The sequence below is a fragment of the Typha latifolia genome, chromosome 7 (assembly GCF_019914945.1).
Source record: "Typha latifolia isolate L0001 chromosome 7, TyphaL0001v2, whole genome shotgun sequence".
Lineage (NCBI taxonomy): Eukaryota > Viridiplantae > Streptophyta > Magnoliopsida > Poales > Typhaceae > Typha > Typha latifolia.
Window position 1 is genome coordinate 13,507,304 of NC_133092.1, and position 18,465 is coordinate 13,525,768.

The following is an 18,465-nucleotide window of genomic DNA, read 5'->3' on the forward strand; positions in this document are numbered from 1 at the left end:
GCCCCATAGGGGCTCAGGCCGGCTTAGGTATTCTTCCGGTCTTCACTTCGCTGATCATCTCGCGATCCTCCGCATCGGAGAGTAGAAATCCAATACGATTCCACCCCCAAATGGCGCTTGCGCGGCGCCTCGGATCCGCTCTCCCTCCTCTCTTCCGCGAGGTCTCGAGTTGCTTCGGTGGATTGGAATTTGCTTCAAATCATCATCTCTTTCTTTTTTCCTTTTTATGTTAGCGATGGTGTTAGCTTGATTAAGATCTTGATAGTGATAGAGAACAGTGAGATTTTGTTTCTGAGATATCTTTGTTCCAGGGATTCAGGAGCTTTGCGATTCAAACTAAGTCGAGCGATGCGAAAATTAAGGTAAAGGAGACACCTTTTTTTTTAATGTTTTATGGATACTGAGTAAAGAAATTGGGTTAATTTCATGTCTTGCTTCGTTTCGCGATCACAGGTGCCGTTATCGCTGTTTGGTGGCTCAGGAAATTATGCATCTGCGCTGTTCCTTGCAGCCTCCAAAGCAAATGCCTTGGACAAGGTTCAATCCGAGATTCTTGATGTTGTTGAGGCTTCCAAAAAGAGTCCATTGTTTTCCCAATTCATGAAGGATTCATCTGTGCCGAGAGAGACTAGGGTGAAGGCTGTGCAAGAGATATTCTCTGAAGCTGGTTTTACCGATGTCACAATCAATTTCTTGGGTATCAAAAATGAATTTCATTTTTTTTCTTTATCTACATATTGGGAGGAGCTTACTCTAAAACAAAGATACATGAGATTTTTTCGACAAATCAAGTTTGTTAAGTTTCTCGTCTTGAGCTGATGGAGTTGTAACTACGGAGACTTAAATATAATCACTTTAGGAATATATGAAGTGGATGAGTCATGACTTGAATGCATTAAGAGTTGTTAAGAGTCCTGAGGTAGCCTCCATATAGGTCCTTCTGGTACCCAGTTAACCTCAATGACAACTGTGAGTTTTTGTTATTAAATGATGATATTTGTAAGGTTTTTTTTCTCAATTCTTATTTAACTGTTTAATGCAGCTGTCTTGGCTGATAATGGGAGGCTAAGACATATGGATCGCATTTCCAAGAGGTTCGTTGATTTGACCATGGCGCATAAGGGGGAGGTGAAGGTCATTGTCACAACTGTTATTGTAAGTTGATATTCGACAACAATCCTTGAAATATATAGCTACCTTAGCCAATATAAATAAGAACTTGTAGAAATGCGAATATGCAAATAAGTAAAGTGTCCCTTTTAATCCTCTTAAAATGGATGTTGTGTCCTTCCCCAGTGACCTAGTGTTTTCTTGATGACTGTGGAATTCATGATATTTGAACAATGTCTCATGCTATTATGGTATTTGAATAAGAAATAATATATAGCAAAGCACATTTTGGTAGGCAAGTGGAGGTCACTGGTGCTTTTCTTCCTTGTGATTTAATCATCCCAGTTGGTCGATAGGTAGTTTGCTATTGCTGGTACCTCAGTCTATCAAACAGATAGATGTCTTTAAAACATTATGAAAGGCAGAAACGGGTGCACCATTTGACTTCCATATCACAAAATATATGCCTTCTGATTTATATAAGCATGACTAAAGTTAGCTACACTAATTTGACATCTAAGGAAGCTACACTATAAGTCCTTAAGGTCTGTAATTAACAAAATAATTTCTTCCAATGTGGCCTGTCTTGCCCTTGTATTATGTCTATATGCTTCCCCTGTCTTAAATAACTGCTCATTCAATTTGTGTTGTTTTCCAGCCACTTCCTGCAGAGGAGGAAAAGGAACTTAAGCAGACCTTGGTAGATATTCTTGGCCAGGGGAAAACAGTGCTGCTTGAACAGAAGGTATTTGCTTGATTTTATTATGTATTGCATCCTTTTTTGGTAATGATTCCCTTCAGTACTAGTGTGTTAATCCTTTGTGGATTCTTAAAGCCTTTTTATCAGTTTTGTTAATACATTTTATCTTGCTTCAGTTTGCATTGTCAATGTCGCTATACTATCACCACTAAAGTAGATGCAACCTCACTCTTCTTGGAGTTTGAAGAGCCCATTCCCAGCCTATATTTGAATTATCTTATGCTCAGTTTAGCTTATATGTGAATTATCTTAAACATTTAGACCAATTACTGGAAAATATTGATTGAGGGAGAAAAGGAAATTAGTGGTATCTAGGTATGAGCCTTGGACGTATAGTTTCCCAAGCAGTGTGGTGACATGTTCAGTGTCTTTTCCCCTGATGGATGGAAGATTTGATCTTTGGAGGGGATTAGTTTTGGTGTGGCTTCTCAAAATATTTAAGCTTAATAGTTTACGTTCTACATTTCTGGCTCCTGAGTCCTCTCAGACAATTGGAACCATTGTTGTCAGTCTTGCGGATGCACATTCCATATCTCATTATCCAGAGACCCCAAATGATTATGATCTCGTTCCTGCATGTCAGAAGAGTATAAGATATTTCATCATATTATGATTATTAAAACCCTTGGATCACAAGATACTAGATCAATCAGATTCTCTGCTCATTAAATCAGGTTAAATATCTGTCAGACAAAACTCAAGTATGTGTCGCAGAATTAATCATTAATAAGCTACTAGCATGTAAAAGAAAATGATACTAATATTCAAGTTCTGATATTTCCCCACTACATATCCTCTTTCTCAAAGCCTTAAGCAAGCATATTAGGTTGTGACTGTTCAAACTTATGATCAAGTATCCGGAACTTTACATGTTAGATCATTTATAGGATAAGACAGTATCTGTCATAATTCTTGATAGAAAGTAGATGTATTTGTTAGTATAATGTGTTTGCCTACTTTGTTGGTTAAGTTAAGCTATTATGTTGACTTAATTTAGTCAAGAACCAAATATGATTCTTGTCCCTATATTTGCAAGGTTTTCTTAAATCATTGTGCATCAAATCTTCAAGTATACCATGGCACTTGTTTATCTTTCTTTCTTTTTTTTTACATATGAAAAATCCCACAGCTTGTGATTTAATCCAATAGATGCCCTCTTCGATTTTGTGATTTAATCTTAATTTTTACTACAATTTTTCAGATGCAAGTTGATGGAGAATAGATTGATTGAAATAGCAATATTTCTTTTTTCTTCTTTTCTCTCACAGATTGACCCAAGTATCCTTGGAGGTTTGGTGATTGAATTTGGGCAGAAGGTCTTTGACATGTCAATAAAAACTAGGGCCAAGCAAATGGAGAAGTTTCTGAGGGAGCCTGTCCACTTTTGACTGCTTTTAATGACTCATGGCAGCATCAACCAACCCTACTTTGTACACCCTTTGCTCCATGCAGCTACTACTTAGAGTCTTATCTCAGTTTGGAATAAATTTTCTAAAGAAAAGCTGTGTTATATTGCTTTATATAGGTGTAAAACCTACAAATATTTCTTTCCCTTTATTTCTTTTCTTTGAGGATCTCAATGGATCAGTGAAACGAAGTGTTTGAAGTGATCAAACATGTCAACATTTTTTTAAGTACCTACCTCTGATTGCAACTACTAAGGACCTCGGAATTCAAATTCGAAGCTAATGTTTGAAGTTCTTAGTTTGAAAAAAAATATACTCATATGCCAGGTAAATAATCAGGATGCTGTATAGAATTAGGGCTCTGTTTTGAATATATTAAAAATTAGCCATGTAACATGCTTTTATTTTCTGGAATGAAAAAAAGAAAGAAAAGTTCACACATCTGACAAAGACAATGAATAGACCAAAAAGTTATATATATATATATATATAAGATTTAGTATATTAACTAGGACCACTAGGTTTTATAGTTAGTAGAGTGGAATGTTGAAAATGCCATGTTTGACTCTTCAAATTTGTGTAGCTATGTTTTCGGCCAGAGAAGTCTTCCACCAAATATTCCTAATTATTTCTACTGAATTAAAAGATTGAACAAACTTGAACTGTCAATTAAGCCAAAATAAGAGAGATAATGACAAGTATACATCGAGAGTTCCTGGAAACTAACAACTAGTTCTAAGTGGATGTCTTAAAGCTGAAGCAATTGCAGAATCTGAAATCATTGGTACTCTGAAAGAAGAGTCAAAGAATTCTACAAAGTGCTCCTTGTGGGCAAAGAAGTCAGGACAAAGTGGTGGTGCCCCCATGGTCAATTCTTTCACCTCACATTCACATATGTAGTCTTGCCTCCTATCCAAAAACAGAGTAAAATGACTTCAAGCCTCCTGCAAAGTTGCTTGTGAGCCAGAATCCTCTTGTTGATGTGAGAGACAAAGGCATGTTGTTATGTTGCTCTAGTCAGGATTGATATCTTTCGAGTGCTCCACTCCCCTTCCCCTTTGTCACCCACTGGGTCCATTTTTCTTGCATGAGTTAGCACCACCTTTAAGGTCAAAGCGGCAATCTAACGCAACGTCAAGACTTCAAGATCATTTGGATAATCTGGAATCAAGATAAAGAAAGACATAATAAGTCTGCAGATACTCAGTTAATGTTTAACTAAAGGTATTAGTACAAAAAGGCCTGCATCATTCTGAGAGTGTAATATTAGAATTCTAAAAGGTTAGCACGGGCATTCAGGGAGAAGTATTTTGGAAACATTGTCAAAATGGATGAACATTTATATATAACCTATTATCTAATACTTTTCTTCAATGAGATGTATAATAATGGTATATGTTTCAGGTTGCATTTGACAGAAAGAACAGAGAACATCTAACAGGATGTTAAGATATTGTATAGTATCAATATATTAACGAGAGATTTGCAGCTAATAATGCCAACTAATCATTGTATTAAGAAAACCTTAAACAGAAAACCTACATCTTCTTGGGACCTTGAAATCTGAATTACTACTGTCAGCAACTATGAGATGTTGGGATTCTTGGAATGTTCAGAATACAGGCACATAGAGGATTCCACAGATTCAGCACAAGCATAATAATGCAAAAATGTACACAGATATAGGTATCCTCCTGAAGTACAGGGTTTTAATGTCCACTGCCCTCAAGATACCATGAGGCAGAGTTGCTGTTTTGTAAACAATTATAATTTTGAAAGTCAATTTGAGAGAAAGAACGTAACTATCAGGAATAAAACTTGAGGAAGGTTTGTAAATTTGAGAGAACCAACTCTAATTATGAGAGTATGTCTATGACACGAGTAATGTTAATCTAATCGAGGATTGCATATTTTGCAGTTCTTGTTTACTTAAATATTATGAGAATACAAGTAGACAACCATCATGCAGAAGCATGATAGTATCTCCATTAACTACTACGTTTCGTTTGGTGGTAGAGGATGAATGACCAATGACTTGCTTAAATAAGTATAATCTGGGAAAGTCGCCTATCATCTTAGTATAGCCAAAAGTAGTTGCTCCATGAAGATCATATGATAGATGGAACCATGTCCAACTTCTAGGTACTTGGGAGATGATATATATGTATGACCTCACTTCACTAAAAAAGATATCATAAAGATGAAATCATAATTATCCTCATTATGATAAAAATATATATATAGCAACACAAAAAGGAAAAGAACTACTTCATCTTCAAGCTGCAGGTATCCTTTTCAGAAATCTCTTCGAATATTTGAACTAGATTGGCTGAAATCACAGCTATAATCTTGGCTACCAAATGCCATTCGCTGAAACAATCTGATCTCTGCTGTATCTGCCACGTTGAAAAGTTCACTTTTTCCCGGTTGAACACCGTTAGTGATATCAATTTCAGCCAAGCTATCAAGAACTCTCACGACCTGGAAAGGAACATCTAAGATGTAATAAAAATCAACAGAGTTAAAGTTCATTTCTTCGAAGATCGAATATTTACCTGACTCATTCGGGGCCTCCTTGATGCTGAATGACGGACACATGCAGCTGCTGCTTCAATCATACGAGTCATTTCAACTTCATTGTAGTTCTTTTCAAGCCTAGGATCAACCAACTCTTCAAAATTTCTAGTCTCAAGCACTTGAGTCAGCAATGGTCTTGCCTGAGAAATGTCAATTGACAATTACTAAACAAATTTTTTGAGTTCCAAAGAAAACAAAGAGCAATAGACATTGAAGACAATGCCACCGTACTTAAAATGAAGGCCTAAGCTTGTAGTTCACAAGATATAGAAGTTGTAGCAACTTGCAGACCACTAGTAATAAAATCAAAAGAAAAACTCAAAGAAATATGCTATCAGACTCTCAAGATCAATCCAATATCAATTATCTGAGACTACATAATCAAGCTCGATAGAGAAGTTCCGATGCTCCGGAAAAATAGGCTATCTTAAGGACGACACCATACTACATACCGGCGAGAAGATGACATTATGAGAGAAGTTTTAGTAACAAACGCAAAACCAATAATTGGCATCTTTCCCAGAATTCCAATGTTGTTCTACTATATGAATCAAAGAGAAACTTCTACATCAAAATGTTCTTCATTTATTCCTTTTATAAGCATGAAAGTTTCCACTAGCAAGTTTGACTAGTATATTTACTGCATATCCCTAGTTATACCTTAACATTGCATGTCCTGTGAAGCCTTTTCATAATCAAGCATGAAGCTAGTATTAGCATCTTCAACGAAAGCTTTGCAAAAAGAAGAAAAGAGAAAGGGTCAAGAATGAATTACTATTGAGCTTACCCACTCAACGAGACTTTCATCACCCAAGGGCAGAGATGCATCAACAGGTATCCGCCCGGTAATAAGTTCCAATAGCACAACCCCAAATGAGAATACATCAGATCTCTCTGTCAATTTACCAGATGATGCATATTCTGGAGCCATATACCTAGAAATCATGCCAATCTTTTTATTGCCAAAATTTCCATTACAATGAATATCCCTAATAGAAATTTTCAAATGATTCACCTACCCAAAAGTCCCCATCACACGGGTAGTTACATGAGTGACTGTATCCATAGCTAGCCTAGCAAGGCCAAAATCAGCCACCTAATTCATGAATGGCGCAATTAATAGCAAATTAAGAAGCATAATATATCAATCCAAGACCACAGTAATAAATCGAGGATCACCAGAGCATCAAAGTTGTTATCCAGTAAAATGTTCGAGGACTTTATATCTCTATGAATTATCCGTGGATGACCTGCCAAAGCAACAATAAGACCAAGCTAGCTAACCAAGTAAATGATAACAAATAAAATTGATAGAGAAAACCAAAAGATGTGAGGATAAAGTAAGTAAATAGAAGAATAAGATTATATTACAATCCTCATGTAGGTATGCTATTCCACGAGCTGCACCAGCTGCAATTTTGACCCTAATTGCCCATTCCATTACTGGCCTTCCTTTACCTGCAGACGAAATGAACATAACAAATAGCTGCTGTTAGTCTCTTTCACAAAATAATGATCGGTAAATTTTGAAGTAAATAAACACATCATACCGTGAAGATGATAATGAAGTGTGTTGTTAGGCACAAAATCATAGACAAGCAATCTTTGGTTCTCTGATATGCAATACCCTACAAGTGAAACCAAATGCCGATGGTGTATACGACTGATGATTTCAACTTCAGCTTGGAACTCACGCTCCCCCTGTCCACCTCCATCTTTGAGTTGTTTTACAGCCACGTCTCTTCCATCCGATAAGCAACCCTTGTACACAGAACCAAATCCACCTTCACCTAAAAGATTTTGAGCTGAGAAGCCGTTGGTAATATCATATAGCTCTTCATAAGTAAACCATGACTTTGGAGTGCCCAAGCTTATGTCAGTCCCTGAACTTTTTAACCTGCGACTTCCACTGCTGTTGCTGTTATATACAAGAGGAACCGATGAGGCCCTTGGATTTTGTGACTCTCCTGAGGAAAGCTATGCTGAATTTGTCAGATAATCATTAAACGCTTAAACCTATTTTGATTCTTGAACAAGAAAAAGTTTTCTAAATTGTGAATTACCAAAGGTCAGAAATTCTGCAAAGCATTTCTAGGACGAGCATAGCAAGTTTTTTGAAGAGTCTTATCTATAGCTAAAATAGATATTTGAAGATCATTGCAAAATCAAATAGAAAGGTTGGGGCAGTTAACCTGATATTGGGGGCGATGTAAAAGGTGATGGCATCACAAACCCAGAACTATAACCATCAATTTGTCTTTTCCTCTTTCGCACATACCACATAGCAGCCCCAACCAAACTGAGCACAAGAAGGCCTATCACAACTACAATAGATGCAGCAGCTCCAGCGCTAAGCCCGCCACTTGAGGAGTTGTTGCCATCTGCTCCTACACCAGAACCTGATGATATATCTGAACTTGGTTTACTTGGCCTAGTAGGGTCACCAGCAATGGCAGGAGAAGGCAAGGGTAGAGGACTAGATGGTGTTGAGGGGATTCTACCAGCAGAAGAGTTACTGGGAGCTGATGAAGCAGGAGAAGAAAGAGGAGTCTGTGAAGGATTAGGAGGGCTCGGCGACTTAGAAGGAGGAGGTGCTCGTACTACTGGTGGTGAAGGCGAACTCTTGGGTGACTTAGGAGGTGATTGTGCTACTGGTGAAGGAGATTTCTTGGGCGGTGTAGCCAATTTGGGAGGTGAAGGTGAACTAGTAGGTGGCATAGCAGATGGTGGTGGGGGTGATAGGGGATTGGAAGATGGTGGAGGTGAGATGGTAGCTGGCGGGGACGGCGGCGAGACGGTAGCTGGTGGTGGAGAAGCCGCAGGAGGGACGACGGATGGTGGTGGAGGAGACAATGTGGTAGTAGGAGGAGCAGAAGGTACTGGTGGCGGTGAGGATACTATTGGAGGTGGAGGAGAAGAGGAAGGAGGCGGGGGGGACACGGCGACAGGCGCCGGCGTTGAGACTACGGGCGGCGGCGAAACGGAAGGCGGCGGGGTGGAAGAAGCATGAGGAGGGGATGAGGCAGGTGGTGTAGTTGGATCACTGGATGGATTGGAGTTGGCATTGAGCTGAGGTGTGGGAGGTGGTGAAGAAGTTGAGGATGGCGATGGGGAAGCAATGGAGGAAGCGGGTGCGGCCGCAGTCACTACCACTTCAGAAGGCGAAGGTGAAGAAGCCAGTTTTAGCTTGTTTCAGCTCCTTCCTCACTTCCAATTATGGCTCAAATAGTCCATAACTCTTCTTTCAAATTAAGAGCTAAATCTCCATGACCCAGATCTTTATCTTCTCTAACAATAGACACTCCAAAGTTTCTCCTTTTCAGGAGATCTCAAGATTAGAAGACCCAAAAACCTCTCAAAAGATTTCTTTTTTAGGAAGCAAGCTTCCAACTTTATCTTCTATATCGATCAAACGAGTAGATTAGATTCAAACACCAAATTTGCAAGCTTTTCCGGACCTAGTAATTCCAGAACCTCTACGCTATCAAAAGCCCAAATCTTCATACCATCTCCCAAGCACAGCCAACCGACTCAGTAGCACATTCTCTAATCTTGCATCTTCCAAAAATCCCACCTTTACCGAGAATTCCACACCAGAATGGCAAATCAAGAGAAACCCAGATCGCAGAAAGTAGAAAATCAACCAAAACACCTCCCAACTCAAATGCGGCAAGCTTGTAAGATGGAAGAAACCAAAAGCGAAACCCACACCTCACCTCAGGCCTCTTCTCCTCTTCTCTTCTCCTCTTCTCCTCTACCCTTTTTGTACCAAAAGGGAACGTACCCAGAACTCGACGGCTCTAGTGTAGAGAGAGAGAGAGAGAGAGAGAGAGAGAGATTGTGGTTGCTCCTATTATTTTAAAGAGAATATAGAAGAAATGGGTCGACTCTTTCCCACTGTCAGATACGACTCCTAGAGAATTTACGAGAAACAAATGCATTTGTTTTTTATTTCTATTTTTCTATGAAATATATATGAGCATTGGAGGTGAGGTTACCGTGGCTCTTAGTATCTAGACATCTTATGGTAGATTATAATCTAATGATTGGGAAGTCAATCCAGTTAGTAGATTTATATTCGATGATGCCATCGAACTAACTCAGACATATTAGCTAGTACCGAATCTCAATCCTAACTTAAAGAATAATTAATATTAATTTAACTATATTTATAAACTAAACCTCTGTAAAGTTGTCAATAACTTTACTAGAACATAGTATATCAATATATGATGATGAAATTTAAACTTTAATTTGTTGTTTTCTCTTCCCTTTCTCAATAAAAAACATTACTATTATCATATTATCTTATTCAAAACAATATTACTTCCCATTATCACCAAAGATGAAGACAAGACTATGTACATCTTTTTTCCACCCATCTCCTATAGTAGCATAGTTTTACTCTTATTGTAGATGCAAATATGTGCACAATTGTCTTTGAATAAGACATCAAAACAGCAATGCCAGCTAATAAAAGTGTGTTTTGTTCCCTAAATTGCTTGACCACCTTAATCTAGAGTAGATTTGGATATTTATTATGGTGGTAGGTTCCAAAATTTCATAGCCCTCTTAAATGTTTTGCTTCCTCCTAAAGTAATGAAGAGGTTGATATATGATAGGAGGTTATGATCACTTTTGTAATCTTGAAATCCAACATGAGCATAATCACAAAAAAAATTAAAACTTTAAAGTTATCCATTAATTAATAGAATAAATCATAGCATGTTCTTCTTAGATTGTATAAGATGGCAGATCAACCTTGAGTGTTATTAGATGCCAACATCTCCCCCTGTGTATTAGTAACTAATAATTTATTCCATGCTTTTCTAGACGAGGATAAGCTTAGAACTATAACATAATGTAATTTTGACTCATAGCTAACATCTCTCTCTCTCTTCAATTCTTTAATTTTTTTTATAGATGATTTGCCCCAGGCTAATCATAGGTAGGGGTATAGTAGTTATATATATATATATATATATATACACACAATAGACTAAGCTAATGGATCAAAACTTGAATGGACTAATTTCAAATTAAGCATATTTTGAGCTTATGTTTAGCTTGACCCTAATTTCAAGTCACTTCTACACTTCATTGCTATATATATATATATATATAATTATTTATTTATTTTATTTATGCTTATATATATATTGGGCCGAGCATGATTCAATTGATCGAGCTAGCTTAATTATTTTGACGACTTAATAGTAGGTTAGAAGAAAAAAAAAAGCTAATGATAAGGAAAAGACACTACAATACCTAATCTTGTAGCTCTTCAAACTCTTGGTTAAAAAAAATTTAATTAATAAACACTAACAAAAAGTCTCTCCATTCAAAATATACAATGCCAAAAATGTTTTTATGTATGTTTGTATGTGCACTATTGTGGATCTTGAATGTGTGAATGCATGTGGAGGTCCCTACTCCATGGATGCATGGGCCCTAAATAAGAAAGGGATATTTCTCCTAGGTCTCATCTACATTAATTCCTCACCTTCCTCCTTGCATATAACTTAGATTAGCACAAGCTCATAGATAAGATAGTCATAAATATAACAAAGCATTTATTATGGGCCAAAACATCTTTACTTTTCTATTGAGGAATTTCTAACATTATTCTCATGGCTATTTTAATAAGCCTTTAATTATTAATAAAAGTTTTTCCTAAAGTTTTATTTTGAAATAATTACATTTCAACCCTAGTAAGTCTTGCATTTTTTTTTTTTGACATGCAGACCCACTTTTGAACTATTGAAAGTATCTTGCCCATCGATGCGATAGACGAAAAAGCTGAAAAAAATTATACAAGAAAGATAAGATTATTTTGATAAACTAAAATTTTGTTCTCTTCTCACGTTCAAAATGTAAGGTATAAACATGTCATATAACTGCTGATATAGCTAGCACGTGATAACTTATGAATAAAAAAAAATTAAAAACTAAACGAAAAAAATATTTTTATATATCACAAAAATATTTATATAAAGTATGTGGAAAAAAGATGATAGACTGATAGTACATAGAGTCTAAGTGTAATTAATCCTTTTTATTTTTAGCTTTTCAAAAAATAAATATTTTTGATGTTTCAAGAGCCTGTAAATACTAAACCAAAATTTTTAATAATTAAATTAGGCACCTAAACCATCCTTTAATAGAGTTAGCACAATTTATTGTCCCACAAATATTATCTCATGCCCAATGTAAGAACTCAAATCTCCAACCTCCCGAGATTATTGAGAAGACACTCATTTTGGAAAATGATTAAAGCCATTCCAACTCATTTTGGAAAATGATTAAAGTCATTCCAACTCAGTTTGAAAAGACAATGTCTTAGATTCTTCTCCTTGACCGAATTGACCATTTTAGGGTTTTATTTCTCACAGGTATGGAGTAGCAAAACTGGGACTTTTGGGCGTTCTAATTTATTAACTAATTTTTCTCTCTCTCCTTATAACGAGCAGTGAGAGGTGAGAGCGGTACAATTGGCTAGTGCTAGATTTTGATGGGTTCGATTCGAATCTCCATCAACCCCTCTCCATCCGTTGCAAAAACCCACCTTGGATTCGAGCGGCCGCGAAGGAATCCTGGTCGTTTCATGGCTTCGGCGCTTCCGGTGGAGGAGGAGGCCAAGAGTCGGCGTCTGACAGGCGATTCCTTCATCCGTCTCCACCTCAGAAAGTTGTCTCCCTATCAACCAATCTTGCCTTTTGAGGTACTCGTCTCGAATGGTCGCTTGTTTTTTATTTAAAGTTGGAAGCTTTGGTGTGCCTACCAGGTGTTTGTTCATTTTTTTCTTATCGCATGCGTCTCTGTTGAACTTGGGTATAGGAAGTGTAGAAAGCTGCGTGCTTGCTCTGTTTCTGGTTTAGTGCGCGTTTTAGCTCTCTAACTGCTTGCTTTTTTGACAAAAGTTTGAAGATTTATTGTGTTTATCAGGTGTTCTCTTCGATTTTCACAATGGCATATATCTCTATCGAAGTTTGGGTATAAAAAGTGCGGAAAGCTGTCTGCTTTTGTTAGAGATGTAGAAACATTACATTGCTTTTGCAAAATGAGAAAGAAATCTCATTTAATAAATGTGCCACTTCAGATATTTTGTTTAAGTGGCTGGATGTTAGTTATTTCTTATTGAGGCATGGTGAGATGCACTTCCATTTTGCTATTGATTGTTTATGGTGTTCTAGTGCTAGTCAGAATACCTCCATTGATTGCAAATCTTTTGTACAATGCATAATCTTGTTAAGTGGTTACGATTTCAAGATTAGCAATACATCGGTTGCTTCATGACATTGTGAGATCTCATAGGTATTATCTACACGGCTCGGAAGGAAGCCTGAGGACATAGTCAAGCTTGATGCAAATGAAAATCCATATGGTCCACCACCGGAGGTAAGCTGGTCTTTCTCTCCTTCCTTAAAAGACTTGTGATGGAATAACACCAATAGCTACGACAATCAGTGCACATTTCTCTTGTCAATTATACTTATACTGGTTACACGAATTTTGAGATTTGACATATCGGATGTTTTATTGTTAATAAAATAGGAGAAAAGGAATTTTTACTTGAAGAGATTATTGCAACTTACAAAATGTCTATATTTGCTAGAGCTACATAAACTTTTCTCATATTTACTGGTATAAAAAATCAGAAACGAATTGAGATCTTCAGTTGCTTTATCTGCCAGATTTTGGTATTCTCTTCATTTTCCTGTTGGATTAACTAGTAATGGTCATATTTAGATACTTTGTGATGGTACCTGAACTGAGAGAATTAAATATCCATATGAACACAAAAACTTGTAGTCCCTTTTAAAACAGTAAAAGGCAATATGTATGTAAATTCACTTCTCTTTTTGAAAGCATACATAATTGCATGTTTGATAAGTAGAAACAATGGTTTCTTAATGGAACAACTAACAAGAAGTATGTAGTATTTGTATAAACATGCAAAAATAACTACCAAAAGTATACTTGATATGATAACTATCCTCCAGAAGTTCCTTTTGATTTATGTCTGGTCATTATAAACTTAATCATACAGATAGCATGCATTACATATTGCTTCTTGGATCCTCTAATGTGCACTTTTGTAGTCTTAAATTATGGATGATATTTTAGGTAGCTGAAGCTTTGGGGAATTTAAAATTTCCATATGTTTACCCTGACCCTGAGAGCCGCCGCCTGCGTGCTGCTCTTGCTGAAGATTCAGGCCTTGAGTCTGAGTACATACTTGCTGGATGTGGTGCAGATGAGCTGATTGACTTAATCATGAGGTTACAGATAAAATTCCAGTCATTACATTTTTGCTGCAAAGATATTATTTCTTCAAATATCTACAGGAATTAATTTTTCTGTTGTTCTGCAAATGATATCCTACAGATGTGTACTTGATCCAGGTGATAAGATTGTGGACTGCCCTCCAACATTTACAATGTATGAGTTTGATGCAGCAGTAAATGGTGCTCTGGTCATTAAAGGTATACCACTGGCTTCTTCAATGTGATCTTTATTTACTTCAGAAGACTGGTACACAGTACAATGCACTTACTTTACATCCTAACCTTCTTTTAAACATATATAAGTTGAAATTTTTTAAACCTTTATTTCTGATTATATGTAAGCTTGCTTATTCTGCATCTTTGTTGTCAAGAACTTCTTATATGATCATCATCATTCTTTTCACAGTTCCAAGGCTACCAGATTTTTCTTTAGACATTCCTCGCATTATTGAAGTTGTGGAGCAGGAAAAGCCAAAATGCATCTTCTTGACTTCACCAAATAATCCGGATGGAAGGTATAATCCTTTTTTCATTCAAAGAGAACTTCTCCTTTATTAAAGATATTACTTTAATTATAAAAGAAATCAAGAAGAGAAAGAAAGCAATCAAAATATTTATTTGATAGTTCACAAGAGGTGCTTGAACAGAATATATTATACAGCTCTTTTTGTATTATGCATGCTTGTGGAATAACCCTTTTCTTGTCAAATTATTTCTGATGTCATTAGCTTGCCATATATATATGCTACTTTCTTGTTGTTTCTAACGAGGATGTATTTTTCCTGTTCCTTCAGCATAATCAATGATGAGGATCTCCTAAAAGTACTTAATCTTCCAGTATTAGTAGTTCTGGATGAAGCGTACATTGAATTCTCTAATTTAAATTCAAGAATGCAATGGGTAAAGAAGCATGAGAACTTGATTGTTCTTCGAACATTTAGCAAAAGAGCAGGTATGGATTTTGTATTATTTTGTCCTCTGTATCACAACTATTATCTAGAAGCTACTATGGCAATGATAGTCTATAATTTTCTCAACTCACTTCCCTTAAAGACATCCTATGTAGAGTGCAAGCATTCATTTGTTGCTAAAGTGCTAAATATTGTGTGAAGAGAAAATGTCCCTCTTATTGGGCCACATAATTGTTGGTATTGTCTGTTGGCTGTTCTTACCTACTTCATTTGCTTCATCAACCAAGAGAAAGTGGACTGCATTCTTCTTATCTCATTCAAATGCATATTTGCAGTGAGAAATCCTTATATATCTGGCTTGCTCTGCCTCTCTTGCCCAAAGTTGTGCGTTTATTGACTTCATCACTCATTAAATAGACAGAGGGCTGATCAAGGAATTGATCATTCCATGATGGATTCCGGGCTTATTCCATAAGCCATGCAGACTGATTATGGCCTGCTTGAAATAATTAAAGTTACTTTGAAAAGATATACAACCTGATATACAGGCCACCAAAAAATTGCTTGGCAATTGATTAAGATATATAATTTAAAGGTTACGATAGATGAGGTATATGATGTAGAAGAGTTACCTAAAGTGAAGCGATAGGCAGATAAGTGACCATTTATGATCTGGGCACTGAGCAAAGCCACTGCACCACACGTATGACTTAGTAAAAGCATTTATTATTTAAGTAAAACTTATCCAGCATTGGTAGTTCCCATGATCTGTTCTGTCAACTCAAGTTATGTGGTAAATGAATGCAGGTTTAGCTGGGCTTCGTGTGGGATATGGTGCATTTCCTCTAAGCATTATTGAATTTTTATGGCGGGCAAAACAGCCATATAATGTGTCTGTAGCGGCAGAAGTTTCTGCTTGTGCAGCCCTGCAGAACCCTGCTTATTTGGAGGTATGTCTAATAATACAAATTATCTCCTGTAAGGTTTTATGTGCCACCAGTGCAACCCGTGGCAACATGGAATTATTGCCAGGCTTTGGTGCCACACAGTGCATGAATCTATGATATTTGAACTTCTCTATTCTAAACTGTAATTGAAGTTAACTTTGCCTATTAATTTTGTGCTGGACTTTCAAAAGAGAGTGAAAAATTCCTTGGTGCAAGAAAGGGAAAGGTTATTTAATCTTCTAAAAGGAATACCCTACCTGAAGCCGTACCCAAGCTATTCCAACTTCATTCTTTGTGAGGTCACATCAGGAAAGGATGCTAAAAACATGAAGGTGATTATTTATCTTATTTTTATGTAGTTATTGATCTCTCAATTCTGCTGGTTACATATTGTTGTCCTTATAATATTAGGATGTTGATTTGTTTAATATATGGCAACAACCTTGCTGTCAATTGTGTCAATCAGTTTCTTGGTTTCCATAAGTTCCATTGATTCCTTACCCCGCTGATTAGAAAAGTTTGGTCATTGTAAAGCACTGCGCTGGCGATGAAGAGCTGCTTCCTTCGAGATATTGCCTGTTAGACATATACAACAATTACCTATTGATTGAACTGTATGATGTTTGCAACTATACCTTTTAAATATAATATAGTCGCACCACAGAATCATTTAGATATCTCTTAATATCCACAAGCATGCTCCAAATTATTTGCTGATTTTTTTTCCTTTACACCCAATAAGAGATTTTGTTAACAACATGTACTTTCTACTAGCTTGTAAAAACTTAAAAGGTAATCGAATCCATCTTTACCTTTGACAAGAGTCACCATGACTTGAGATTACTTGATATTATAATATTTTAGGCTTTTGGCAATTCTGTTTTCTATGTATATATCCTGTCTTTTAGAAGCTCTATTTCTACTGTACCTTGTGCTGAAGGACTCATCACTCCATTTCTACCTCCTCCATGAGATGATGGGAGATAAACCTGAGTATATATTGATCTCATTAACTTCATCATTAAGGGGCTGGCTGAAGCATGGTATAGCAATAGTGATGCTATGTAGCATTAACAATAATGATGATCGTTTTAGTATGAATGTAGGAGTGTAAGACCTATATTAATATTGATATTTTCACTGTGTATTCAGGATTTGGTTGTGCTAACTATGGCAAGAGCAGCAAAAATCATTTATTATAGTAATTTACAGATGTTCTTTTAATACTGTGTGGAAGATACAGAGATGTGTCTGTTTCTTCTGTTCATCTGGTTGAATCAATTACTCACAAGTCAAAAAATAATTTCAGGAAGAACTTGCAAAGATGGGTGTTATGATCCGGCACTACAGTAAGAAAGAACTGCAGGGTTACATTCGTATATCGGTTGGGAAGCCTGAACATACAGATGCCCTAATGCAATGCCTTAATCTCCTATGAGGAATTCTGCTGCAACAACACATCCTCCATTCACCAGAACATGTTAAAGCTCTTCAGTCCAAACTTTCAAAGAGTATCAGCTGAGTCAATGTTCCATGAAAATGAGCTTTTTTGTATCTCCATATGTACGAAAAGATACAGAAATTTCAGATTCACCCAGAAAAAAAAATGCAAGGGAAAACTAGGTATTTCTTTCCAATAAGAACAAAAGGGAAGAGGATTAATTGTATTTTCCGAAGCTCGGAAGTTCATCTGTTACAATTCTCTGTGTTCCAATAATTGCAGGGATTATTAGTAGGCTTATTTTTTCGATTTTATTCTTCTTTCTCTAAATTGGCAAAGATATGGTAACACTTGATTCAATAGTGAACATTGCACCAAATAGATAGATCTGAATGAAGGTTAAAGTAACCACAGCTGATATTAAATAGTCAGAATTAATCCCATATATAAAAGATCAGGATAGATCAAATATACTGAGAATAATCCCATATATTGTTTAACAGGTCAATTTTCACTTCTCACTCAGAAATTCTTACCCATATAAAAGAAGTTACAAGGGAAGTAAAATATTTTCGAGCTATTAGTACAATAGAAGGTTTATGTACATTTTTTCCAAAGTTGTTTTTCTCCAACTCAAATGGCTCTCTGAAAAATTATCCTAGCCTTTATATTTTGAAACAGAATATATAAGCCACTCAAAGCTTTATTACCTCCATATGATATTAGACCGTCTCAGAAATGGTGCACAAAATTTTGTGTGGCTTAAGAACTGTGAGATCAACAAGCATCAGTCTCACAAGTAGACTACCTAGTACCATCTACCACTGGTACTCAGCAATGTTCTTGTTGTTGAGAAAAGTAGGCCAAGCCTCATATATTATTGAAAGAGAGAACATGGGATTCAAATGTTCCACAGTCTAATGAATATGTCACTAAATGACTGATTCTGAAAAGAGTTAAATGTTAATAGTGCTTGGTATAATTGTTACTTAGACTCTGACCAAGAAAACTTAAAATATCAAAAC

General features: G+C 36.4%; 3 protein-coding genes across 4 annotated transcripts; 2 read left to right on the forward strand and 1 right to left on the reverse strand.

Annotated features, from left to right (window-relative positions):
• The first annotated feature begins 9 nt into the window (after window positions 1-9).
• On the forward strand, window positions 10-3,485 carry LOC140792598 (ATP synthase subunit O, mitochondrial-like). Its single transcript, XM_073143680.1, has 6 exons — window positions 10-161; window positions 312-362; window positions 454-697; window positions 1,043-1,155; window positions 1,769-1,855; window positions 3,139-3,485. Exons 1-6 carry the CDS (start codon window positions 111-113, stop codon window positions 3,256-3,258), a joined length of 666 nt encoding a protein of 221 aa, XP_072999781.1. The 5' UTR covers window positions 10-110; the 3' UTR covers window positions 3,259-3,485.
• Window positions 3,486-3,923: 438 nt separating this feature from the next.
• Window positions 3,924-9,707, reverse strand: LOC140792418 (proline-rich receptor-like protein kinase PERK8). The gene is made up of 9 exons (XM_073143414.1): window positions 8,046-9,707; window positions 7,404-7,820; window positions 7,225-7,311; window positions 7,033-7,103; window positions 6,873-6,949; window positions 6,641-6,788; window positions 5,832-5,993; window positions 5,545-5,757; window positions 3,924-4,437 (listed from the first exon to the last, which is right to left on the reverse strand). Exons 1-8 carry the CDS (start codon window positions 8,569-8,571, stop codon window positions 5,572-5,574), a joined length of 1,674 nt encoding a protein of 557 aa, XP_072999515.1. The 5' UTR covers window positions 8,572-9,707; the 3' UTR covers window positions 3,924-4,437; window positions 5,545-5,571.
• A 2,479-nt stretch (window positions 9,708-12,186) lies between these two features.
• Window positions 12,187-17,740, forward strand: LOC140792080 (histidinol-phosphate aminotransferase, chloroplastic-like). Of its 2 annotated transcripts, XM_073142907.1 has the most exons (10): window positions 12,187-12,245; window positions 12,324-12,574; window positions 13,168-13,251; window positions 13,981-14,135; window positions 14,242-14,339; window positions 14,548-14,656; window positions 14,936-15,093; window positions 15,860-16,002; window positions 16,191-16,331; window positions 17,309-17,740. In XM_073142907.1, the coding sequence occupies exons 2-10, from the start codon at window positions 12,365-12,367 to the stop codon at window positions 17,435-17,437; spliced, it is 1,227 nt and encodes a 408-aa protein (XP_072999008.1). In that variant the 5' UTR covers window positions 12,187-12,245; window positions 12,324-12,364; the 3' UTR covers window positions 17,438-17,740. The 2 variants fall into 2 exon arrangements, with proteins under 2 accessions (XP_072999008.1, XP_072999007.1); XM_073142906.1 differs by lacking the exon at window positions 12,187-12,245 and having other exon boundaries at window positions 12,261-12,574.
• The last annotated feature ends 725 nt before the right edge of the window (window positions 17,741-18,465 follow it).